This window comes from Plectrocnemia conspersa, unplaced genomic scaffold (genome assembly GCF_051122295.1).
Source record: "Plectrocnemia conspersa isolate PC_06_02 unplaced genomic scaffold, ASM5112229v1 ptg000010l, whole genome shotgun sequence".
Lineage (NCBI taxonomy): Eukaryota > Metazoa > Arthropoda > Insecta > Trichoptera > Polycentropodidae > Plectrocnemia > Plectrocnemia conspersa.
In genome coordinates, this window is record NW_028277174.1 from 20231246 (window position 1) to 20258864 (window position 27619).

General features: G+C 38.6%; 2 protein-coding genes across 23 annotated transcripts; one reads left to right on the top strand and one right to left on the bottom strand.

Moving 5' to 3' along the window:
- Nucleotides 1–442: 442 nt before the first annotated feature.
- Nucleotides 443–20741, top strand: hyd (E3 ubiquitin-protein ligase hyd). Of its 21 annotated transcripts, none has more exons than XM_088195476.1 (46): nt 443–725; nt 5831–6031; nt 6093–6250; nt 6321–6475; nt 6550–6773; nt 6836–7053; nt 7119–7321; nt 7389–7666; nt 7741–7913; nt 7990–8129; nt 8200–8578; nt 8666–8788; nt 8869–9170; nt 10927–11386; nt 11458–11571; nt 11637–11781; nt 11856–11993; nt 12065–12284; nt 12355–12420; nt 12493–12665; nt 12997–13432; nt 13501–13673; nt 13748–13996; nt 14065–14286; nt 14402–14577; nt 14653–14887; nt 14959–15303; nt 15372–15556; nt 15629–15785; nt 15861–15927; nt 16046–16229; nt 16347–16496; nt 16560–16693; nt 16762–17027; nt 17094–17215; nt 17286–17432; nt 17514–17602; nt 17675–18435; nt 18629–18782; nt 18857–19019; nt 19103–19304; nt 19384–19590; nt 19657–19804; nt 19878–20108; nt 20176–20405; nt 20474–20741. In XM_088195476.1, exons 1-45 carry the CDS (start codon nt 673–675, stop codon nt 20386–20388), a joined length of 9339 nt encoding a protein of 3112 aa, XP_088051602.1. In that variant the 5' UTR covers nt 443–672; the 3' UTR covers nt 20389–20405; nt 20474–20741. The 21 variants fall into 21 exon arrangements, with proteins under 21 accessions (XP_088051602.1, XP_088051603.1, XP_088051609.1 ...); XM_088195477.1 differs by having other exon boundaries at nt 17520–17602; XM_088195483.1 differs by having other exon boundaries at nt 16347–16481.
- A 1022-nt stretch (nt 20742–21763) lies between these two features.
- LOC148230930 (TAR DNA-binding protein 43-like) lies at nt 21764–27268 on the bottom strand. Of its 2 annotated transcripts, XR_015811113.1 has the most exons (4): nt 26629–27268; nt 23517–24257; nt 23229–23360; nt 21764–21858 (listed from the first exon to the last, which is right to left on the bottom strand). XR_015811113.1 is itself a non-coding variant. In XM_088195500.1 (3 exons), exons 1-2 carry the CDS (start codon nt 27202–27204, stop codon nt 23526–23528), a joined length of 1308 nt encoding a protein of 435 aa, XP_088051626.1. In that variant the 5' UTR covers nt 27205–27268; the 3' UTR covers nt 23176–23360; nt 23517–23525. The 2 variants fall into 2 exon arrangements, 1 of the variants encoding a protein (XP_088051626.1); XM_088195500.1 differs by lacking the exon at nt 21764–21858 and having other exon boundaries at nt 23176–23360.
- Nucleotides 27269–27619: the final 351 nt, after the last annotated feature.

Genomic DNA, 27619 nt, shown 5'->3' on the forward strand with positions numbered 1-27619 from the left:
TTCTTAAAATTTTGTGCTGGTAAAGTTATTATAATAAAATAAATTATTAAGATTTATTTGACTTGCATCAATAATACTTTTAAAAAGGATGACGAAGGCTAAAAATTTTATCGATTTGCAGCAAAAAAATAAATGGGATTTTTGCGGCTCGCCTGAATGTAGTCAATTTACACGCGCATTTGAACATGTAAAAATAGTTTTAAGCAATAATAAAATGATTCAGCTAACATATAAAACGATATTATCCTGATTCCAAATAAGAGGTATTTTACAAAAGAGAAATGAAAATAAATTGTTGAAAAATGAATACATGGTGTAAAATAAATACAACGATCAGTTTAAAATGGTAAATTGTGATTTATTGAAAACTAACGTATAATATAATTTGATAAAATGGAAATGATTCGCGACACGAGGAAACGTCAGAGCGTTCGCTCGCGTTGGGTCGCGTTTGCGAGCGAGCGGCGCAGCATCGGTTTCCGCAGTAGAGAACGACCGTGTGCGGTTTCGCGAGCGCGTCGAACGCTCTTTGACTATCGTCCGTCCTTGTCACTCGCTCTGTGTCGGCTCCGGCGGAGTGTCGCGCTCGGGCCGCGCCCCGTAGCCGAAGCCCCCGCGCTCGCGCCCCGCGCCACGCGCTAGGGCCTCGGCGCCCCCCGGCCACGGTTCGCCATGCAGTGCCTGGTGCACCCACTGCCCGCCACCGACGACCAGCTCATTAACATGTAAGGACCCGAAGAGTCCCGCGCCCCCCGCGAGCCTCTTCTCCTCGCCCTCGACGCGCGGTAGGCCTCCCGCGCCCCACAATGACGACGCCGGGCGCCCCACGCGCTCCGCACGGCGACGTCGGCTCGCGTAATTACTACGCCATGTCGTCTTCTTCTTCTTTTCCGACGACGTTTGTTCCGAAAGACGAATTCGCGTTTATGGTCCCGGGTCGGCCTGAAAAACGTATCTGAACGATGAAAGCTCGAATCGGACGTTTCGCCGCCCTACGACGACCCTCACTTCTACCCTTACGGAGTCCCGTCGACCAAATGCGTCACACTTGACATGGACGTGTCTTCTTCGTTTTCGACGCATACTTATGGCCAAAAAAATATTTTAATTTTTTTAAATTAAATTTCAGCTCCCCCACTCCTCGAAATTTATATATAAAATAAATTCATACAGCAAGTCATCTTCGACGTGGACTTGTCGAATGCTCGCTATTGTTAACATTTGTTTCCGGGGCCTTGCCATCATTTTACCACTCGTATCGTCTAAATGGAATATTCAATTATTATATAGGTTAAGAATGCCATGCTGGATTTGTAAATAACATGCATTCTATTTAAAGATAGACCATATACTTATAAACCTCACTTTCTATCCAGATAAACTACGGTTTCTTATATCTAGAAACTTCTATTTATATTAGTCATATGGGGTGTTTATTATAAAACAAACCTGGCTTTCTAAATCAGAATACTTTCATTCGCAATAATGTTATTACTCTATATTACCATAAACCATATCTTCTGTTTTTCACCTCTGATTAGAGAACACACAAGCCTACAGGCTTAAACTCTCCACTTTTAGTATCAGTTTATTCAGCATTTTTCATACATTATAAGTTGTTTCGAGTTTCACCAATAATCATTTGTTCAGTTTATGGTGACGGATTGCATGTTTACAATGCCAATAATTATTTATCTGATTGAAATCTGTACATTTTTGTGTCGGAAGACAAACATTAAAGTGGAACCTTTTAAGTTATAAATAAGAATTGAATTGAGACCACTCTAGAGATGTCGATTAAAAAAATAGTTTACAAGACTTGGCTCTTATGGTTGTGTCTAAAATGCATTAAAAAGTCTAAGGTTTGCAAACAAAGGATATGAATGTGCCTACCAAAGTATGACACTGGCTGCATAGGAAAAAATTACGCCTTTTTTCAATGATAAATATACTTAAATGGGGATAAAAAATGGATACTGTTGGGGGATACAAAACAGGTTATATTACTGTTTGGTGGACAGAGATACTGCCAACAGTTGGATCGATTGCATCAATCGTTAAAAACAAAAGAGACCCGCTGTATTGAATCATACGATACTATGTAGATTTCTTAAGAAATATTGATATTTTGCATTATGATAATGCACATCCTCATACCGCAAAGATTAAGAAGGATGGAAAGTTTTCTATCGTCTTCCATATAGCCCTGGTCTATCGCCATCGGATTGTCATTTTTGCAACATTTTTTTTAGATTAGTTAACCCCTTCCCGGTCATGTTCGAGTTAACTCGTAAATTTGTATTTTGTAAATTCTCATCTAAAATATCAGCAAATTTCTCAAGATTATCATAGCCTTTTTTTTTAAATGTTTTACAACGGCTGTATATTTTTATTTCGCTGCATAGGAAGGGTAGGTCCGTGCTAAAAGCTTTTGAGTCATTTTTAAAAAGTACTGTTATAAACAAGGGATCGAAAACTCACCTGAGCGATTGAGCATATATCCACAGAATACATAAATTAGTTTTATAAAAAATGATTTTCATTTATAAGAATGAATTTTTTTCAGGGTACTGAAAGAATTATTCTGGGTAGATGAAATATCTTGTTAACATGAAGGAAATCTATCAGTAATTCCCAACTACATTTATTTACTGCTAAAAATGTGAAGAAAGGATAGTTATTCAATTAGCTAGAACATTTGAAAATACAGTGAGAAATATCGATCCCAATATTCAAAAAGCTTTAAAAATTGAATAATGGATAAAAAGTATTATTATGCACAAATAAAAGACAGACTAGTTAGAGAAGAGGATAATTTAAATGAGAAATATATAAAATAATTGTTCCGTAAAACAAATTATTTGTGCATTACTGTTGGACAGATTAGGTGCAAGAACAGTGAACACCTTATGGATCACTGCGAATAAGAATTCCAAGGATTTACTTTACATAAATGCACAAATAATTTGTTCTATGAAACAAAGTATTTATTTAAATGTACATACACTCCTGTTCATAAATTAAGGTACAAGCAGATTTTTGATCATAACTTTTTTTAAAAAGATTTAATAAAATACTATAAATGCAGGATTACTGTAAATTTAAATGTGCATTAAAAGAAATAGATAAATAAAAAAAATTAAATTTTTATTCGTCAAAATGGCCACCTCTTTTTGAAATTACTGATTTGTAAATTTTGGGCATCCGATCCACATTTTTTTTAGCGTTTCGGTAGATAGTGCTTTCCACTCCTTTTCTAACAGTCTACAAAATTTTAACACTGGTTAGATGTTGATCTCTAATTTTCCTGTCTAGCTCATCCCACAGCAACTCGATAGGATTTAAATCGGGCGATTGTGATGGCCAAGTCATATTTTTTAAAAAGTTTTTTTCTCCAAATTTTGTAAAAACTTTCTACAAAGAGTGGAAGTATGTTTCGGATCATTGTCTTGCTGAAAGACGAAACCTGAGCCAATCAGTTCAAGTCCCGCAGGCAGCATCTACTGTTCTAACAGTTTTGTAAACTTCTTTTTTAAAAATACCTTAAATTTTTATAAGTTTGCCCACTCCATTTGCACAGAAGGATCCCCACACCATGATAGATTGTCACAATGCTTCACAGTTGGCACTACACACGCAGGGAGGAATTTTTCAAAAAGGGTGCATAGGACGAAAATTCAACGTTTGGGTACAAAAAGTTTAAATTTTGATTCATCGGACCAAAGTACCTTGGCCCAAATCATTTGTTGACCAATTTCGGTGGACTTTGGCGCAAGCTTTCAGCTATTCTTCAAATTTTCAGCTATTCTTCATATCGTATGCCCCTGATCGCGAAGAGAAATAACTGCTCTTGTTTCAAGTGTTTTCTTCCCATTTTTCAATTAGTTTTTTCACAAAAGAAGTTTCGCACGCAAACAAAATCCGTCGGATCGTTTTGAAAGCTGGTCTAAAACTGACAAGATTTGTACGAAAACCCATCAAAATGGTCTTAGTTCTATAGAACAAGATGCACTCATGCAAACCTGTTCAAAATTCCCAGAAAAATCGTTCTCCTTATAAGGAACAATTCGTCTTCCTGCGAACATAAAAAGTCTACTTTATTGCTCAAACTTGTCCCTTTTTTCTTATTAGAAATGAAGAAGAATATTTCGATATTTTATTTTTTGTAAAATCATTTGAATTAAAAGAGATATTGTAAAAGGAATCAGCAAGTATGTTTTGTCCCATTACTTATGAATGAGAGTATATAGATATAATATATATCTCTTAAAATAATTGTCTGTTAAATCGCATTTGTTAAAGAATCTCAAAAAACAATTAAAAAAAAAAATCATGAACACCTAATTGTTCATTTTTATCAGTCGTGGTACAAAAGTAATAAATACTAATTGAGCATTAATCATAATTTTTTTAATCCATATTGTGTCAGGAAAATGAAATGCGCTATTTGTGAATTGTAAAGGTGATCCAACTTCAGTTTTCGAACTTTTTTAATAAAAATTTAAGGGTATCTTCAGATTTTTTTTATTTATCGAACATTTGATGTATATCATTAATTATAAAAATAAAATCAATTAAATGTCCGCTTCTGGATCTTTTGCAGCAGTTTTCGACGATTTTTTCGTAGATTTCGGGTGGTCTCTAGGTTATATCTTGGCAGATGTTGGTTTTTAAGTGCTCCAACGTTTCGGTAGTCAACATTTGTCAGCATAGACACGACTCTTAGTGTAACCCCGCAAAAAAAGGCAACGGCGATAAATTGCATGATCTTGGCACCCAGTTGATGTCATCAAAACGTGAAATAATGCAACCTGGGACCTTTTCACGCAAAACATCCAACGTTGCATCCGATATGTGGCAAGTTGCGCCGTCTTGGAACCACATATCTTCCACATCAATATCTTCGATTTTGTGCAAAAATTAATTGGTTATCATGTGCCTATAGCGCTCACCGTTAACTGTTAAAGTTTGATCTTCGTCGTTTTCAAAAAAATAAAACCCAGTGACCACAATATGCACTTATTGAGCATGTAATGGTCTCATGAATATCATGGGGGATTTTCCTCGCATCACATGTGTCAATTTAGCTTATTAACATACCCAGAAAGATGGAAATGTCTCATCGGAGAAAAAAAGTTTTTTTTTGAAAAATCAGTATCAACTTCCTGCTGCTCTAACACCCAATCTGCTTTTTAATTACTTGCTGGACACAATCTGCTTTTTAATTACTTAATGGACAGCAAGAAATTTTCAATTACTTGCTGTCCACGGTCTCTGAGCTTCAGTTCTTGTGTTATCTGAATTTTATACGGGTGTAGGTGCAAATCCAGATGCAAACTCCTCTGAAGGAAAAGCCCAAAAGCTGCGAACGCTGACGAATTGCCAATTCCTGGTCTTCGGCCTTTCACACTTTCACTTACATTAGTAATATTCTCAGCTAAACAGGCGCCATGATGATGCACATGCCTTATCCTATCTCCAACGCTTCCAGTTTACAAATTTTTTCATTACGTTGCGAATTGTTCGCTCAGTAGGACGATGAAATTGACCATAGTCTTCCCGTAAATTTCAATATACAGTTCGTACAGAATTGTTATTTCTGTAGAATAATAAAATAATTTTAACGTGTTGACTGATTATGTGATCCATTTCGTTAATGTGTTGTTGCAAACTAACATTTGACACTTTGAACACGCGTAATTATTGACAGCTGTCTGATCTACAGTGTTGCCATTATAAGAAACTCGAATTGGCTCATTCTGTATTGTAGCTATTTGTGAATTAGCATTAGACTTAAAGAATACGTTTTTAGATTTTTTTTTTTTTTTAGCTTGAAGGAGTTTTCTGAACGTTTAAACAGATTTGGCTTTGGTGGAATTTCACCCGCTTTATCGAATCTAAAAGGCATTCAGCAAGCAGTCGTAGGACCCTCGCACATAGCCTGTCTGTTGGAAGATGGACAAGTGTGTCGTGTGGCATACTCTATAATACCAGATCGACTGGATTTTGGAAAAAATGATTCATCCAAGAGGTAACCGGTAGCGTAGAATTTGATCAATAAATCAATATATACTTACGATGCGATATTACAGCGGAGGAGGAGGACCCGGCGGAGCCGGCAGTAATTTGGGAGGAGCCGGAAACAAAAACGCAAACTCCGGCGGAACCACCAGCGGCTCTCGACAACAACCTCGAACTAGAGCGCGAATTATGCGTACAAATTCTATACGGACGACGTGTACATCTCAAGGTTGACACTGGTTTTGAATGTATACATGTCAACTTTAATTCTGCATATACGAGTACATTGTAAATTTTAGGTTCTAGCAGCAGAGCCGCCGGCGTCATAATCGGAGCTTCCGGAACCGGAAGAGTGGTGTCTGTTCCCACTCCTTATGTTCCGGAAGATCTCATATCCCAAGCTCAAGTCGTTTTACAAGGCAAAAGTAGAAGCTTAATAATCAGAGAATTACAAGTAATACATTGATTTAATATTGTGTGTTTGTATTCGAATTGCTGATATTTATTTAATTTCGATTGATGTTTTAGCGTACAAATTTAGATGTGAACTTAGCTGTTAATAATTTGTTATCACGAGATGACGAAGAAGCCGAAGAGGGCGACGGAGGGGACGGTGGAGACGGTTATGTGCCTGAAGATCTCATATCTTTGCTCGATGGAGGTTTTCACTCTACTCCGACCGATCACTCGGTCATCATCGATCCCGATGCTATGTTTTCTGAAGACATGTTTGGTTATACAGGCATGAGAAGGTGATTATTTTTTATGTCATTCTTATGCGTCGTTGGACGTTTGTTAATCTTTGCATATTAAGTCGTAGTAGCGGAGGGAATGTATCTCGGGGTTTTACGGGCTTCGGTTCTACCGGTACCAATGCCGGAAACGCCGGAACCAGCGGATCGACCAGCAGGGACCCCGGCAGCAGTGAAAGAAGTCATGAATCGTTCACCCGATGGAGGGAGAGACAGTACTTCGGTCCCAGGAGGTGGCTGGAAACAGCACTCAGAGATTCTGGATGGGATAAAGACACCGGTATGAATTAGTTTAAGATTTTTTAATCAAATGAGGTCTTCAATACCTATATAACGAATACATAGTTCATAAATCGACAGCCGAGAATAAGAAAAAAGAAGTTGGATGCGCAGCTAGCCCTATGTGGACGTCGGACGAAATTGAGTATTGGGAAGGCGTCCGTTTCACTCATATTGCAGCTATGCACTCCGAGCTCGTCGGACTGTCAGTTCAAGGTCATTTACACCAATGGAGATGGACAGATTCTCAACCGTTCAGACATGCAGATGTATGTTTTATGACATTATTTACTAATACTGTGTTCGATATTTTTTATATGATTTTATAAATTTCAGAATCCGAACGTGCATCATCCGAGAGCGCCATGGTTAGGAATGGGTATGGCAGGAGGAGAGCGTGTCCGACGTTTAGCCGGTGCTGGTGTACGATGTTCTATAGCGTCCGAAAACGGTCGTATAGCTACATGGTTGGATGAAACACTTGCTCATGCGGCTTCTCGCCTGGAACACTCTGCTCGCGAATTCCCTGAGTTGGGTGGCGAGAAAATAATGTCGTTGCACGTTTGTTCTTTATATACTGTCGCTAGATTAGAGAGCGATGCAATGTATTGGTGGTGAGCATTTTTATTAATTAAGGATAGTATTATCTATAATTATTCTTGATTTTATAACGCTTGCTTTTTAAAAGGGGAGTATTACCACTAGCTCAAAGGGCAAAATTGTGGGAGAAACATAGAGCTCGTTCACGAAAGCAAAGACCGGCAGGAGGAGGTTCGTCTTCGCACAGCGGAGGACAAGAAGTTTTCGCAGGTGCTACCGTGACGATGAAAAATTCACCAATGTATCAACCTGGCGCTATAGGTTAATAAATCTACTTCAACTTAAACTTATACTTTTTATAAAACGCTAATTTTACAATATCTTCAAACGTATACAGGTTTCACTATATCTTGCGGAGTTCCCAAAGTCGGCGTTCTTCTCTTTGCAGCTTGGAATCTCACTGACACTGGAAGATTTAAATTGATTCCGCCCCCTGTTCCAGATCGACCAGACGGAAGAGACAAGAAAGATGCACAGGTTAGTGTTTTTTGTATATACGTGTATAGAGTATTTTCGTGTTTATTTATTTTTATTACACTTTATATAGACATCCACTGCATCCACAAAAAGTAGTAGTAGCGGTACTGGCGGCAGTATGCCGAGTTCTTCCGGTCGCGTGAACTCTGGACCTACGCCTTCCACTTCCAATTCTTCTACTAGTACGCGGAGCAACAATGTTGCACCTTCGAGCACTAATAGCACCCCGACTCCGAATCGCTCCGGAGCTACAAACAGCAACGTGACTTCAAGCAGTGCGGCCGCCGTTACTAACTCTTCATGTTCGAATTCGAATCGCAGTACATCTGCCACGTGCACGTCGGGAGGCGCAACAGCTTCTGCGAGCAAAGAGACCGCCGATCGTCTCGATATGCCGCCGCCGCCCAGCCCCGCTTCTTCTACTTGCAGCGACACTAGCACTTCCCACAGTAAGTTATGAGTAGAATTTGCTAGATATATTTTTGTAATCAATTTATTTTGGAATTATATAATTTATGCGTTAAATATATTTTTAGAACGCACTAGAAGGATGACTGTGCGGGAAGAAGGTAGCGGTGGAGAAGGCGGAAAGCGGGACGAAGAAGAATGGCCATTGAAAGATGTCGTTTTTGTCGAAGATGTCAAAAATGTACCTCTAGGTATGGATACGTTTTTTTATTGTTATTCATAGTACTCAAACTAAATTAGCAAAGTAATTTGAAATTGAATATTTTCATAGGACGTGTCCTTAAAGTTGATGGTGCTTATGCTGCTGTTCGATTCCCGATAACTAAAGACCCTAAAGAGGTCGTCACAGCCTTGGCTACAGGAACTGCTCCCGGAAAGGACGGAACCACTGGAAACGCATCTGCCACACCGTCCGTTGATGATTGGATGAATCTTTTACAAGATTGCAGATTAATGCGTAAAGATGAACTGCAAGTCGTCAAATGGAGCACGAGCAACAAGGGACCTGACTGTTTTCAAAAGACCCCACGAAAGTTATCAGTGCCGTCTGATGTTACAATAATGTCTTTGGCTGTGAGTGAATCAATTTATTTTTTATTTAAATAGTTGAAAAATCAGCATATATTAAAAATAATAAAAATAGACATATACACTACTGGTCAAAAGTTTAAGACGAAATCATTTTCTGATCAAGCTCATCCCCTAAAAGCTCAATTAGATTTAAATCTGGCGATTGGGGTGGCCAAATCATATTTTGTATTATTATTTTTTCTTCTGTTATTTGTAGCAACCCTTTGCACAATTTAGAAGTGTTTAGGAGCGTTGCCTTGTTGAAAAATAAAACATGTCATGTTTAAATGTCTGCACATTGGTAGAACTTGCTATTCTAAAATTGCTACAATTTTTTTTAATTCCATCTGTTTTTACGAATTTTTCTACTCCCGCTGCTGAGAAACAGCCCCACACCATAACTCAACCTTCATTTTGTCTTATAGTTGGCACAATACAGTTGGGACTCATTTTTTCGCTGACGGTTCGTCTAACAAATACTCTTTTTTGATCCAAACAATTCAAATTTTGATTTGTCAGGCCATAAAAATTTGCACTAATCTTCAAATGTCCAATTTCGATGCCTTATAATCTAGTCGTACTTCTTCTATTCATTTTCTCATCGTAACAAAAGGTTTTTTGGCAACCCTTAATCTACGTTGAACGGTTGACACTGATATATTTTCAACACCAATAATTTTTTACTTGGGAGCAAATTTCTGTTGAGTAAATCTATTTATTTTGCTTGAAATTACTATATGCTGATCCCCTTGTTTTGATATAATTATTGGACGCCAGATCGAGGTTTAACACAATTTAGTCCTGTATTTTTAAAAAATTTCACATCTTCCTGCACGGTGGTCTTTAAAATATTTAGTTTTTAGGCAATATATCGCTGAGTTCTGTTCTCCTTGCGAAGAGTTATTTTTTACTGCCATCAAATTATTTTTCCGCCCCAAGAGATTTTTATTTTTAACGCCCACAAAACCAACGCGTGTTAACAGTCCAATAGTTGTAAGTTCAATAAGACGAAACGAAATGAAAAAAAGGAACAAATTTTTTCCAGTTTGTGATTTGTATAATTTAGAATACACGTAAATGAATGTGCATAGATACAAATGAAAAGAGTAGTTAAATTCTTGCCATTGCATATTTAACAGCTGGACAGGATTAGTCACGCTTGTCCCTTTTACGAGCCTTTGTGTAGAAAAAGAAAGGGCGAGTCTAAAAAAATATGTCAATATTATTATTATGGATAATACATAAAATAGTCTATTCTTTAATTGGGTAACAATATTTTTAATAGTTTAATAGGATTCGTGACTATGAACGTTGTTGCAGGTTTTGGTCTTAAACTTTTGTTACATACTGTACATATGTGGCGCAAATATGCTTAGTCATGTTTAAAACCGTTTCTTAAATATATATTATTTCACTTTCTGATAACTTCAAGCATAACCCACAAATCGTTGGCATTACTTAACCCTTTCACCGCAGCTGGTATTTTTGCACGCCATTTTGCACTTTTGCTAATATGTGGTGGTCACCTATTCATGTCATAATTCTTTAAATATTATTTTTATATATAATCACCATATTGCAAGGCTCAAATGTTTATGGAACCTTTAGGTGCCCAATGCGTATTGGCGATTTTTTTGATGACTTGTATAGATGACATCTGCGGTGTAAAGGTTAACAAAGCTCTAAAATATTTATATTACAAATGCCCTAAAACCCAATTATCCTACATTTTGTTAATGTTCGCATGTATATTATTTAGGTTGATGCTCGGGGAGTCCATGCTGTAATCCGTCGCACAAGCGGTACTGTCGGATATGCCATTTTACCTTTGGGAGGCGCTCGTGCTCTCACAGACTCTGTTTTTCCAACCGATTCGGCGGCATTCATTGGTAATCATCCACAATTGATATCGCTCACTTGCGCCGCCGAAGGAACTGAAAATGTGGTCCTGTTGCGCGACGGAAACTCAACGTTATATCCTTTGGCTCGCGATTGTCTGGGCGCAATCAGGGAGCCACCGCTATTGGACTTGCCACCATTGAGATGCGCAATAGCGCATACGGTGCCTCTTCCGCCAACTAACGCAGCTCAGAACACAAAGACTCAGCAAGTTGCCGTGATTGTGCTAATTCCAGAGCAACAGATATTGATGCCTTATGTTCTGAGATGTGACATTGAAGGCGTACGGCATATCCTTCATCAACTCGAAACTGATATGAGTGAGTAAATTCTCGATTTAAGACAATCCTAAATCATTATCGTTTTAACGTATAATCTTATAACATTCTAGAACATCAAATTCCAACAATATTGTCTGAGAGATGTGACGGAAATCGAAATATACTACATGCTTGCGTCAGCATGTGTATGCCTACATCTAACAAAGAACCTGATGTGAACGCAGGTATGATTGTAAAGATCATCATAATTGTTTGTATGATATATTCTTAATTAAATTAATATTTTAAGGTGAGGGATCCACTTCAGTGGTCGGAAACGGGAGTAGCAATAATGTGATGGAAGAAGAACCCATTCCGACGTTATCTTGGCCTCCTGAAACCTTCGATACGACTTCAGGCGATGAGGATAGTCTTATGGGCCTAACAAATAATAGGTTAATATATTTTTTATATGTATTCTTTTATTATGTATCTCTTATATTATAATTTGTAAATATGTATATTTCAGTGGAATGAAGGGAGGTGTCGGTGGATCAGTCGCCGTGTGCGATCCTATGGAAAGAAGGACCAATGCTTTGGCAGCTTTGAGAGCCATGTGCGAAAGTCCAGTGTTCACAAATCATCTTCCGCACATTCTCAGTGCCAAGTAAATTATATTTTTAGTTGTCTTTGGATAAAAAGATTGATACAAAATCAATTAATAATTATGTTCAACAGAGATGGTCAAGGACAGACTCCGTTCATGTTAGCAGTCAGCTCTAGAGCTTATAGGGCAGCTTTGATACTCTTTGATGCCGCACAACGTTGTCCGACGGCCGAACAACGCACCGCAGCGATATTCCCGCACGATGCTCCACCGGATTCGTCACCGTTGTTTGTATTGTGTTGCAACGATACATGTAGTTTTACGTGGACGGGCCAAGAGCATATCAATCAGGTTAATATTATTTTTAATATACCATCTAATGAAATGTATCATTATTTTATCTACGACGTTTTTTTTTTAGGATATATTTGAGTGCCGTACGTGCGGTCTAACCGGTTCGTTGTGTTGCTGCACGGAATGTGCAAAGGTATTGTATTATACTACAAATTAAATATTATGTTTCGTATTATAATAATAAACATTTATTTTTAACTTTTAGGTATGCCACAAAGGGCATGATTGTAAATTGAAAAGGACTTCACCTACAGCTTACTGTGATTGTTGGGAAAAGTGCCGTTGCAAGGCGCTTGTCAGCGGGAACTGGGAGGCGCGCTGTGAACTATTAGCTCGACTCACCAAAGAAACTCATCTCGTTACACACTTTAATTCAAGGCATGTATATCATTTTGTATACCACGAGAATCGAAACTGTTGTAAAAATAACTATTTTGCTTCTATTTTGATAACAAAAAAAGTCGAAAAAATCAAAATTTTAAACTAAGAAGTATTTTTCCTTTTATTTCCCGTTGACATATCCCATTAAATTTGTACCTTTACAAGTATATTTGTATGTTTTTCGATCTAAAATTATTTTTACGTATTTTGTCAAAAATTAAATTTATCGTTATATAAAAAGCTTATATGAATGAATATATTGTTTAATATACATCTTATCTTAGTGTAAATACACAAACCATTGTCTAATATTTTTTGCACATTGTAGAGGTGAAAGCATTCTTCTTTTCCTGGTGCAAACTGTTGGCAGACAAGCTGTGGAACATAGACAGTTTAGATCTTCATGGCGTACTCCTCGCGGAGGCACCGGACGCACCAGTGGAAGCGGAAACAGCAATGCTACAAATGGCCAATCCACGGCTCAAAAGCCACCGACAGCTGCCAATTCGACTCAGCATGCTCAGCAAGAAGACAGGGACGAAGGAGACACACCCGAGCATGATCTCGAACCGCCAAGATTCGCACGAAAAGCATTAGTTCACTTACTGGCCGATTGGTCTGCTGTCGAAGCTGCTTTGATGTGTGGCGCCACAGAAACTGAAGGTGGTGTCTCGTCTAATTCGGAAAGTCCAGCTTTTCATCAGTCTGGCACTACTCTCCTAGACAAGTTCACGCACTTACTCATCGTAAAATGCACCACTGATGTAAGTGTTGCTTGTGCATTCATATATACACATTATTTTGTAAGATATTTATTAACGATTTATTTCAGATGCAAGACACGCTCATGCAGACGTTGATCAGAGAACAGCAAAATGAAACGGACGTCGGTCGTGCTGAAAGAGCTCATCTCGTTGCCAGGCGATTTGTGCGTTCCGTAGTCAGAATATTCGTCATATTTAGCATTGAAACTTCCCCTGGGCCATTAAATGCTAGAGGGTACAAGTATAATTTTTTTTTAAATAATAAATTATTACTATTTGTAAACTTTGACTCATCATTTCGTGTATATATTTTAGATCGATGCACGTGTGTATGTCGCTTGAAAGATGTCGCAGAATATTTTTGGCATTGACTAGATTAGCTGCCGAAGAATTATGCGAAACGGCGGATTCGCTGATAGCTCCCGTGCGACTCGGAGTCGTGCGTCCGACAGCGCCCTTCACGCTCACTTCTAATATTGTCGATATTATGAACGGAACTGAAGATCTGTTTTCGGTAGAGCCATTAGCTCAACCCGGCGCTCCAAATCCACCGAGAAGATATCAGTCAGTATTTTAATTAATGACTAATAATTAAAATGAGCTTTTATAAATATGTCTGTTGCGTTGAATAGAGATTCGTCATTACTATCTGTGGGAGCTGCCGTTCGAAATATGGAACTTGAAGAAGCTGGTTCCGCCGAAGGTATGGTGGTGGAAGAGGAGGTATCGGAAGGCGAGGGTGAAAACGAAAATGTCACTCCTGCGGCGCCTCCTCCGACGGCTGCGCCCCCGCCGCCTTTACAGGATCATCCGGCTCCAGCACACCAACCGGACGAATCTCTCGTCGAGCACAGGTTTGATATCTGTTGAATTGTTATATTTTTATGGCAATTCTCAATTTATTTATAAAAAAAATAACGAAAGCGACGATTTTCTTTAAAGAATTTTTATATAAATTAAACGATGAAGATTTTTTTACAGGGCTCACGAGGAAGGTGCACAGGAGCACGTCGGCGATGCGGAATCTGAATCAGAATTGGACTTGTTGGCCGAAGCTGATACTGAATCTGACTCTGACGATCAAGATAATACAGAATCGGTTCAACGATCTGCGCAACCTGGAGCCACACAAGGCTCTGATACCGGTATGTGTAATAAATGCTTATCATGTATTAAAAAAAATGAGCTGATTTTTTAATAAATAATTACTTTACATTTAGGTATTGCCTCTTTACTCATATTCCCCGATGAAGAATCCGGAGATTCAACTCAGCCTGAAGACGAAGATTCTGAAGCGGGTGAAACAGACGAACATGAAAGGGATACAGACATGTCGCCCGGAGAAGGTGGAGGTGGCGGCGGTGTCAGCGAACAGTTGGAAAGAAGAGGAGGTGGCGGTACTTCAGGTGCTCTAAGGAGCAACCTGGCACCTCAGAGTATGCAATGGGCAATAAGGTATCTATTATACAAAATAAAGAAATGCACTGTAAGTATAGTTTAGTAATCTAAAGTCGTCGTCGTTTTAGGAATCATTTAACTGGAACGCGAGCCGAGCGAGTGAGACTTACTGGTGGTTCCTCGTTAGTTTTTATTGACTCATCATCCTTGCGACGATCGACTAACGCGGCAGCTCAAGAGCCTCATTCGACGGCCACTACGGCTAGCTGCCTCGCCAGAGCCTTCGGCATCGTAATTCGCCAAATTGCTGATATATTATCCGGCGTAGGGCGTGTTTCACTTCTCGGCGGACTTCGCCCATTACCATTTTCGCAAAGAGATGCCATAGCTCTCCAAACTCATTTAGAGAGTAGACTCAAACCTACGTGGGACTGGTTAGTGACCGTCATGGACGCAACAGAGGCTCAACTAAGGTATGATCTTCGTTTGATTTGTGTCGTCGTGCGGTAACGATTTTTTTTGAATATACATGTCGTTTCAGATTTGGTGCATCTCTTACGCAAGGTTCCGAAAACGGAAACGCGGCCAGTTCAGGTTCATTATCACTCCTTTCTTCTAGTAGAAATGCACCTCGCCGTAGATCTATCGGAAGTTATTCAACGAGTACAAGAATTGTTGGTTTTTCAGCAGGGGAACACGTTAGGACGAGAGGAGATAGAGATCAAGGTGATATTGTCAATTTGTATGGTCTTGACACTGAGTTGAATGTAAAATAAAGTTTCATTATTTGATTTACAGGACTAAGCGGACATAATGCCCGACGCGAGTTCCTCGCTTACTGTTTGTCTTTGATGAGGGCACATAATGCCGAACATCTAGACTCACTTCCGGTCTTAGATATATCTGCTTTGAAGCATATCGCATATGTGCTGGACGCTCTAATCTTTTATATGAGGTAAATATAATTTCATAAAAAAATATTGTATTAATAATCTGTCGGTGTAATTAATTTTTTTTTAATTATTCGTAGATCTGATTCTGATAGTTCACCCTTATTATCTTTGACTAATAACCAACAACAAACTTGGCACGATCCAGTGAGTACAATTTTTTATTAATCTATCGATAAATCTCAGTAATGGTATATTGACTGTCAATACACTATGGCTGTCCATATGTTTAATATTTATAATATTACATACTTAATAATTCTAGGATGAGAATGAAAACGATGATCCTTATGATGAGCTTCTGCTCGGTGGAGTCGCAGCTACGGTCATGGAGACCGATTCCTCCGACAGCTTGGGAGGTGTTAGCGGTTCGGGTCGAAAACACTCTTTCTTCCAACGTTCAGAGTCTACTCTTTGCTTGGGATGCCCGCCGCCAGATCCATTTGCCAGTAAGTAAATAATATGTGGGATATTTTGGACACGCTTCTGACTTGATTCATATTTCTTTCATTTAAATTTTTTTTTTACTTTTCATTATCTTACATAATAAACTTAAATTTTTCAAGGTCCTTTACACGAAGCTTTGCCGTTGGCCGATCAACCTCAACTCTTACATCCGAACGCTTGGCGCGAAGAACTGTTCGGTATGCCCCGTCAGTCCATAACTGTGCCGCTGTCCGGTAACGGTCCACCCGGTTCTGGTAATCCTCTCGAAGGTAAGTAAAATTAAAGACATGTTTGATAATTGATGTATATTTTCTAAAATTGTTTGATTTTAGTCGTTCCCACTCGATTGGGACTTTCAAAGAGGACATCAGAACAATCGACGCATAGTTTTACTACGAGCGGCCGACCAGCTGCCGAGACTCAAACCACCGAAGAAGATTTGGCAGCCAGTCAGTCACTCAGACAGGTATATTTTAAACAATTAAATTTAGCTTCTAAATTATTTTTTTAATGTTATTCAATACTTTATTTTAGTCTGCAAGTTGTCAAAATGAATTGTTCAGACCGATCGAGTGCGTTCCTGTCACCGGAGCGCCGGAATTACCACCAGAATCGTGTCAGACGTTGACTAATAACGCTATTTTAGGCGAAGAACCCCAAGATTTGTCCTGTAGCAAAGACGGCACTTGCGCATCTAGCCTCGGATCTGCCAAAATGGAAGTAGACACTGACGGGGAATATATATCAGATTCAGATTCGAATGACACACGACAGAATATGCCGAGAAAAAAACATCATAGGTATGTTTATGATTATTATAAAAACATAATTTTATATAATATTTATATAATCCTTTTTATATGCAGACAACCGCAAGTAGTTTCGAATGATTCTCGCAGTCTACTAAACAACATGTATCAAACACCGTTCTTGGCAAACAACGGCTCAGGAATATTATCCGGGGATCATGCTCCGCATAGTCCTTCGGGTGAGCGATATATTAAAATATAAAATAATCTTTGGTATATGAAATTAATATTGATTTTATTATTTTCAAGAATCGGGACTTAGACCACAGATAATCGTAACACCGAGGAAGATGGCCGCAGCGGTCGAAGCGGCAATCGCAGTCGCTTCGAGGTCTACGACATCTGAACACGTACAAATACCATCATCGTTCAACTTTGCAGACCTAGTTCTTCCAGGTTTACTACATTGCTCTTAATAATAAGTCATATTTGGAATGTTTTTGTTTATCTACTGTTATTTAATATAATTTTTGTAAGTTGTAGTTTCAAACAATCCGTCGACATCGGAAAATCAACGAAGTTCGTCCGCTTCCAGGAGTCCATCTAAGAGTGTAATTGTTAGAACCGTAAGTGATAATCGTCGATCATTTTCATAAATAGATAAATTTATTAATATAATTTATTTTATATTATTTCAGGGCGATATACTGGGACTCGGTGATCCAGCCGAAGCTCAAGAAATATCCGCTCACGTTACGATCGAAACTTCCGCCCCCGGTCCTAGCGGAACAGAAAGACAACCAGTCGGACGTGAAGCTAATGCCGTCCCTAGGTCTCAACCGTCGCTCGGTCAATGGGTGTCGCACGATTTACTCCTCGGTCGTTGGCGTTTGTCTTTAGACTTATTCGGCAGAGTGTTTACGGAAGACGTTGGTCTCGAACCGGGATCGGTAGTGTCCGAGCTCGGAGGCTTCCCAGTTAAAGAAGCAAAGTTCAGAAGGGACACCGAGAAACTGAGGAGCACGCAACAGCGAGATCTAACGCTTCATAAGATGGAACGCGACAGAGCCAAGTTATTGACGCAAACTTTCATGGAATTGAATAATGCGTTTAGCGGTCATAATCGTCGCACTCATGGAACGCAGCCACCTCTAGCGGTCAACAGAGTGAAAGTCACGTTTAAAGACGAGCCTGGAGAAGGTTCTGGCGTCGCTAGATCCTTCTACACGAGTATAGCGGAGGCTCTCTTGGCTAATGAAAAGCTACCGTTGCTGGAATCGACCGGTAGCACTGCTTCAAACGGTACTAACGCAAGTAACAACGGCGGTAGCAGCACGGGAACGTCTGGTAATCGTTGCACTACAGCAACTCCGGGAGGAGCTCGCACACGTGGAAAAGAAACAAATCGCAGAATTCCTACTAGGCCGGTATCGAGGGCCACTCCAACGAGGACAGATAGGTAAACTTTAATTAGGCCTTCTTTTGTAGAAATACAAAATTTTGTTTGAATCCAATGAGTGCTTCTCAACTTTTTGTTTAAAAAAACTTGATATAATCACATACTTGTGTTCTTAAATTTATTGTTTTACTTATTTATAGTGAAGTGAATTCAAGTCCTATATTATTATAAAGGATGATTTTATTGTTTGCAGAAGGGCATTGAGTGTCGATGCGCGACCATATTCTCCTGGAACATCAATTGGAGGAACTTCGCAACCGGGTCTGCCCGGAACGTCCAACTCCTCTTCGCACAATGAACATCTCACTTTGCATCAAAGTCAATTAGGAGAACGTTTATATCCGAAAGTATGCTGGAAATGTGTTATAATTTATATATTATCTTATAAAAATTAAAAAATTAAAATTCATAACGCTTTTAGGTTCATGTGATACTTCCGACGTTCGCTGGAAAGATCACCGGCATGTTGTTGGAGTTGTCCTCGGCTCAACTGTTAACACTTTTAACGTCCGAGGAGGCCCTTAGGCAAAAAGTTCATGAGGCTATGGATTTAATCGCTTTGAATCCTACCGATGTAATATTAGGTATGTCCCTAATATTAAATTTGTAGCTCACACATGTTGGATTAGTCTTAATTTTTTATTAATAATCGTACCTTTATTCACAGAACGAGGAGAATTCCTCTCAGGCGTTTTAACTAATAGTGGAGCGCTTCCTAGTAGAAATAAAGAAGAAACAGGCGATCCGTTGCCCACTCAAGGAGAAGACACAGCTCCCCTGTTTTACTGTCCGGGTAAATGTGGTTTCTATAGCCCGAGGCAAGGTCAAGGTACTGCGGAAAGAATTAACGCATTTAGGAACGTCGGAAGGTAATATAAGCTCAAAAATAATCTATATACAATATATAAAAAAATGGATGTCTTTATATTTTATATTATTTTATTACAGAATAATAGGATTATGCCTTTTACAAAACGAATTATGTCCAATGTTTTTGAATAGACACGTATTGAAAGTTTTACTGGGGCGACCGATTCGTTTCCATGATTTGGCTTTCTTTGATCCCGTAGTTTACGAAAGCCTCAGACAGCTGGTGTTGGATGCGGAGCGACAGGACGCTGAAGCGCTGTTCACTGCTCTCGATCTCAATTTTACGTGAGTATTTGTTGAATTACGAGTTGTTTTTTAGATTTCAGTTTTTACGATCCGTTTGTTTTACAGGCTAGACGTTTGTCCCGAAGAAGGGGGACAATCTGTGGAATTAATACAAGGGGGTCGCGAAACGGACGTCACGGCCAACAACGTATACGATTATGTCAGACACTACGCTCACCATCGGATGGTCAAGTCACAGGAGAAAGCCTTGGAGGTATTTATACTTCGTTATCGTAATTTCTTTATCTTCGACTGATTAGACTATACTAAAAATCGACGTCTTTAAGGCGATGAAATATGGCGTGCTGGATGTACTTCCGGCGAGCGCTCTAGCTGGTCTCACGGCCGAAGATTTAAGATTGTTATTAAACGGAGTGGGAGATATAAACGTCGGTGTTCTGATATCGTATACGACGTTCAATGACGAATCGGGAGCGACGAGTGAAAGATTGGCTCGTTTCAAACGTTGGCTATGGGCGATCGTCGATAAAATGACTCATCTTGAGAGACAAGACTTGGTAATTATAATTTTTGTTATACTCGTATTAAATCATAGATTGGGGTTGACGGTTTCTCTCGTTGCAGATTTATTTCTGGACGGGTTCACCGGCTCTACCGGCTTCCGAAGAGGGTTTCCAACCGATGCCGACCGTGACTATCAGGCCGGCGGACGATGGGCACTTGCCCACGGCCAACACGTGCATCTCTCGTCTCTACGTTCCTTTATACAGTTCACGAGCTGTACTTCGTCATAAGTTATTGCTCGCTATTAAAACTAAAAACTTTGGCTTTGTATAATAAAGTAATTATAACAGGTATGTGAATTATAACATTAACGATTGTTATATATAATATTCTCGATCTAAATTTTGTATTTTTTTAGGTCACATGTATTATATTTCTGAGGTGATAATTGTGCTCATTCGGTGACAACGGTTGTGTCAATTTTGACTTTAAAGAACTTTCTTGTATTTTGATAAACGTACAATGAACGCTATGGAAATCACGACATGACTGATTATTGAAATTTGAAGCTTATTTGTTAATACTTTGTCGGAACAGTCTTTATCAGAAAGGAAAGTAATTATGTATACTTTTATTAACTCTGCAATCATGGTTTGTAAAATTAAATGAAAATTTAAATATGTAAATCAAGTGTTTTGCCAAATTGTATATCATTTTTTGCTTTATTTTTATTTGCCTACTACCTTGGAAATGTATCCGCATTGTGTAACAACACTGGTTATTCGTCATTGAGAGCGAAAATCTCACGGTTTATCTAATAATAAGAACTTTTTACTTGTTTTTGTTTATGTTGATATTTTTTGGGCTTAACGAGAGATACTTTAGATTTTTTATTTAAAATATCTATTTATATTGCACATTTGTCTTATTTATATATATATTATATTAAATTAATAAAGGCTTTTTTCTGTAAAATGTTTTTTTCTTGTATGTTTTTCTGTTGTTTTACTATCATAGTTAATTCTACTATAAAACATATTTATTTAAAATGAAAATTTGTAATATAAATTCATATTTTTAATTATCATAAGGTTAACTTAAGTAATATATAGACTATCATCGAATAAGTTATATCGTTTCGTGCAATGCGGAACACCAGTGTTGTTATGAAATCGAAAGGCGACATTGCATACGTTGGTTACTAAGATAAGCACTAATCGTAGGTGATAAATCAACTCTTTGACAAATTTTGAGTATGCGTATGAAATAAAATCGTGCAATAAGTTTATTCATACGGTTATTTCTTATGTTCGGCTTTCTGCTTCGATCCTTAGAAAAAAATTGCATTTGTATAAACAAACGGAAGCGTACGCTTTAATGTTATCGTTATTTTGGAGAGAACACTGATCAGATGTGCACAATCTCGAATACACATTTTGTTTTATGTATATTTTAATATAAAAAATGTCACATGAAGGGTACGGTGTCGGTATCTTTCATATGAACTTAGTACGTGTACAAAATGAAGTTTAATTTTTCACATCGTACTCTTCGTCTACGACTTCTATTATTTTTTTTTTACAAATTTTTATTTAAAGCATAAACAATGGAATTGTAAACCTGTTTTTCTTTTCGTCCTACCCTAATCTCGAATCCATTTTTGACAAAATACGAATTAAGGAGGAAGGAGTATAAATGAAAGATAAAATAGTTATAAAAATCGATATATTTTCTTCGAATTACAAAATAAATAACGATAAATTCGATAGCTGTCGTTTCCAATTTAGTATCTCCTCTTTCCACCTGCAACGAGTAAAGTTAAGTTAGATTTATCAACATAGTGGGAAAAAAACATTAAAACGGTTCACGCAATCGAACAAAATAAATTTATAAGCTCTTTTGACAAATTCGAAATAAGCATATGAAGCCTTTAGATAAGTATACGAGGCGCCGTTCGGGCCGTTACCGCACTAAGAACCTCATATACGCTAAAACTCATTATAAAATCATAAATTTCTTTTAATTAAAAACGACACGTCACAGTTCATTTAGTCAAACCTTTGAGCATCATCAAAATACTTCTTTCTCTCTGGCAACATCAGTATCATAGCGAGGAACGCCACACCTTTTTGGACTTAAAAAACATTCCCGATTTATTATATTTACATAGTAAAAGTCTGTCAGTCATCACTGAAACATATCTTAACGTCTTAAAATAATCCGACAGAGAAGCAAACTTCCATCTCGACAAATGATCTACACAAGACTTAGAATCGACTCACCGCATGGAAACGTTGAAATATAATAATACTTACTGTCGTCCACTACATTCTATGGAATACATCTTATGAAATAATCACATCCACTTATCCATAAAATTAAAATTATTAACCATAACAGCCATAAATTAATACTGAAACATTATACTTACTAAAAACCATTCAAGACAGCTTACTCCAATTTTGTAAATACCCTCGGGCTTCATTATATACAAACTTTCCAACAAAATTAATGCGGCTCGACGGCTTTCCAACATTCATTAGTTTCACATGTACTTATCGACTATCGGGATTTCAAAGTTTGAAAAAATAAAACCATACATCGTCAATACTTTACACATCCACTTTTATTAAACGCAACTATTAAAACCGCGTAATACATATTTACCGCAAAACCGTCAGGCCTTATCTAGGTACTTGCCTATTTTACTTTCGCTTTTCGCGAGACAACACACTTTACAATCAAAAGTGCATATTTACTAAATACATTTTATCGTACGTTTTCTAACTCTTCAAACTCGACACCCAAAAACACATGTCAACATTCGGAAAAAGAGAAAAAAAAGCTTCATATAAATTAATCGCTTATATTAAATCTAAATATATAATATGTAACAGTTATGTAAACATACAAACACGCATCCATTCCAATTGAATTTTTATATTCAACCGTTCAAAAACATCTGTAAACCAAGTATTTTTCATTAGTAACTTTCTTATATGCTAATACAAAACACATTCGTTTTATATTCTATATATATACACACATGACATTCTTTGATAGGAAAAATTGTCAAATTAAATATTTGATTTAATTTTTTTAAATAATAAAATTGGGTTAAAATTTTGTAGTTTTAACTCTGTATTGTAAAACAAGTTTCAGTGGACAATTACGTTCGGCTTATGTCGGCGTATATGCGTCGAAATGTACGTCCCGGCCGGTAACGAAGATACACCGCTCCGTCTGCGGCTCCTGTGTCAGGGTGGTCGTCTGTCAATTTTGAACGGTCGTTTGCCCACTGAATTCTAAAGAACATAAAAATAACATTCTAAAGACAAAATTAATATACGCTGCTGTCACAGAAAAAAACGTATATATTGATTTATAAATATTTAAAAAATGATATTTTTGCATCTTAATATTTGAATCTACTGTATGAAATTACCAAAATACGTTCATACCCTGAAGGCTCACGCCGACGCCGGTTTATTGCCGTTGTTCCATTGTCCGGAAGCAGAGTTGTTTTGATTCCAAGAGCCGGAGGGCTGTTGTTGCTGCGGCCAATTGCCGCCGCCGCCTCCTCCTCCCCAGTTCTTGCCGTGACCGCCGCCACCGCCGCCCTGACCGCCCCAGTTACCCTGTCCCCCCTGATTCCATCCGCCTTGGTTCCAGTTCTTTCCGTTGGGCTGGCCGCCGCCCGGTTGATTGCCTTGCCAGTTCTGTGGCCAATTTTGGGGACCGCCTTGCTGCGGACCTCCACCGCCGGCGCCGCCGAGCAGTCCGGCGTTCAACGCCGCCGCCACAAGCGATATGGGCAAATTGACATTGGCCGTGGGGGCTGCGCCGTTGTGATTAATACCCAAGCTCTGAATGTTGAGGGAGTCAAAATTGGGATTCGAATTTGAATTGGCCGCGTTGCCACCGCGGTTCCAACCCGGGCCGCCGGGGCCTTGCGGCCATTCGTTGCGGAAGTTATTCTTGGGTTTGACTTTAGGAGCTGCGCTCGACACCGATACGGATACTCCCTTGATGACGTGATCTTCTCCGCAGAGGCTCTGAGCCACTTCTGGGTCCAGGAAAGTGACAAAACCGAAGGCGCGGAAAGGTCTCGGCACGAACACGTCGGTCACTTCGCCAAATTCTGAGAAATAGTCACGGAGGTCGTCCGCAGTGATGGCTTCTGTACAGCGTCCCACGAACACCTAGGATCGACGAATACATTATTTACGAAATGAATTATTAAAAAAAAAAGTAAAATTGAAGAAATCGTCCATATAACATTAAACCCTTACCACTCAGAATTAAATATCGATTTAGATCTGTATAGAACCATATTTAATTAATTTTTAAAAATATAGTCCAGTTCGGATGAATTCCAGATTTACTCTAGACTAGTATAAATAAATATTGTACAGATTAATTGGTCAATACGCAATCTTATAAACAGGACGTTTGTCACTACATTTCGATTATTTGACTAAAATTTGTCTTTATTTAAAAGAAGCGCAATATTGAGCTTCCTTCCAATTAATAAAAAAAACACCACAATTTCGGAAACAATAAAAGCGTATCAGTTTGATGTTTTTTCGTACAGAAAAAAATAGAAATAGGTTCTGTGAATATTTCTTCGACATCACCTAGAATTATTTTCTTAATCATTATCATTTCACTGAGAATCTGAGAATTTCCTTGTATTTGCCATAATCGTACAATTCGTTCACTATGTTTACATATAAGCAATCAGTAAATAAATTTAATTATGTAATATAATATAAGCTAATTGAATTTTTGAAAGATTTATTCGTTCGAAATATAATTAAAATCATAAGTTAATATTGGCTCGTTCCTCAAAACATCCACCGAATGACTTATCTCATGTTGTAATTATAGTTGCTCATTCTTTCGATTGTAAGATATCTTATATATTTTAAGCAATATTGAGTAATCTCATGTAGGACAGACAGTCTTTTGTAAATTATCAATTGGATTGTGGAATTTATTTAACTAGCACAAACCGAAATATATTGTACATGCGGCCTGCTGACTAAACACTTAAAGTGGAATGTTGTCTGTGAGATTTAAGAGGTTGCCAATACAGCATCTTTGGAGCAAGTTTAGACACTTGTTGAGAAACTATTATTAGAGAGTGGGATTTCTCTCAAATTGAAATATATAGTTAATTACAGTGAGTAAAAAACTTTAAAATTAATTTAAAAAAATTATGCAGAAAAATATTCATTTCACGTTGCAGATGTGAACAAAAATCAATCGATATTCCACTATTGTTTGGAGAAGCTTGATAGTCGGGTGCCACATGTAAAAATTTCCGTTTGCAATTTGTTACTAAATCCTGATATGCACGCACAGTTTGTGCTACTGTTTTATCATAATTATGACAATTTTATTACTTTGACGTATCAAAATGTGATGTCTTGGTTAGAGTCTAAAGATCAATAATATTTAATAAGATATACAGTTTTAATCAGTTTGGTGTTGTTTATTGCAGGGCTGTGGAGTCGTTTAAAAAAAAACACGACTCCGACTCCGATTCCGATATTTACCAATAACACGACTCCACTCCGACTCCGACTCCAACTCCGACTCCGACTCAAAAAAGTTTAATTTTATCAGGTATTTTTGATGTTTTTCTACGCGTTTTATATTCATACGCTATACACATTCATCATTACGCAATTAAAATTTCATAAATTTTATAATTTAAAAAAATGCATTTTATATAAAAAATGTTCGGGGTCGCTCATTTTTCACGACTCCGACTCCGATTCCAACTCCGGCCAAAACACCACGACTCCGCGACTCCAACTCCGACTCCGACTCCGACTCCACAGCCCTGGTTTATTGTCTGTTCAAGTTATGCTCTTCGTTTTCGCGTTCCTCCAAAGTGAGTTTTTTTATATCATATTATTGCTGTAAATTGATCTTAAGCATTGGTGCACTACACATTAGTCAGTGGAAACAGACCTTTACACTATATATTTTTTAACGATAATAATAGAATATCTGAAAAATTATCGCCAGGACGAGATTACAATTAATATATAGTTGCGAAGATTAAGATAAAGATAACAAATAAATAATCTTTCTAAAAGGCAACAGATATGTGAAGCTGAACTGGCAACTGGAAACAAGTATAGTTAGTTCGAATTTATACTAAGTGAAAAGAATCACTTTTTTCAGTTGGCAATAGCGTATCGTAGTGTTGCCGTAACGCTGAAGAATGGTACAATTTATGTTTTAAGGGCTCGTAATGTTGTCAGATGGCAACACAACAAGCCAAGCATGCTTTTCGCCCCGCTTCGTTTGTCGCTCTGAATACCTTCGCGCCCTACATACAATTGAATAGATTCGTTGAGAATTATTCATGGGGTGTTCACTGTTCTGACCAAGTTTAAGTGGCGAGCGAGATATTTTATAAGATTGTATTCGTCGTCGAAAAAGTGAAAAATTCCGTGATTATTGTATCCAAATGTTTTTTTAAAATCAATTCTATCTTAGAAATGTCTTAGAAATGAGATTAAAAGTAAAATAGTGTATAAAAAGTAAAATGAATACCTTGCAGGGGATCTGCGGCACCAGGCCCTCCTTCGAGTTGGGCACCCTGACGTCCACCCAGCGGCCGTCGATGTTGTGCCGCATGGCCAGAGCGCGCATCTGAGAAGTGTACGTGCCGAAGCGGATGAAGCCGAAGCCCTTGAAGCTGCCGGAGGCGTCGCGCTTGAGCTGCACCATCACCACTTCGCCGAACTGCTCGAAGTACTCCCTGACCGACTCCTCGGTGGCCTTCCACGGCAGCCCCAAGCAGATGAGATCCGAGCACGTGAGCTTCTTTTCGAGCCGCTTGGTCTTGGCCGCGGAGTTGTCGGCCGAGTCGTCCATCTTGCGCTTCTTGGGGAAAACGCAGATGTAGACGGTCTTGAGGTCCCACCCGTCGGCCGGAGGGTGCAACAGTCCGTCGCTCAGCCGGACGCCCCTCATCGCGTTCGACTCCGTCTGGCGGTACTTCATGCCGCACGCTCCCGGAAACACGCCCGTCACCGTCGACAACAGCATGCACCCGTCCTTCTCCAGAGGCAGCTCTATCGGCTCCTCGGACTCCTCCTCGGCCACCTGCAGGTATTCCACGGACATTACACGGCCTTTTTGCGCGTCCTTTTTACGCCCGGACGCCCGACGACAACGATGCCAACCGAACGCGCGACCACCGCGGGGTTGCCACTCGCTATAATTCTAAAGCCGTAGCAATTTCAATTTCATTTAAATGACGAACAATATATAAAACAAAACGTTATAAAAACAATACCAACAGGGAAATAATTAATAATCCGTGTTGGCAACCGTAGCGTACAGTGATATGTTGATTATAAAATTGTATAGCACATGATAATTTATAATTAATAATATATGTATATGTCACCTATTCCCAGATTTTCAGTCTAGTGATTAATTCTTACTTGTAGCTATTTATTATGTCTGATTGATTTACTCAGTTGGTACGAACTTACCCGTTGTAACGCATTGGGCTTACGTCTGTCAGGTTACAACG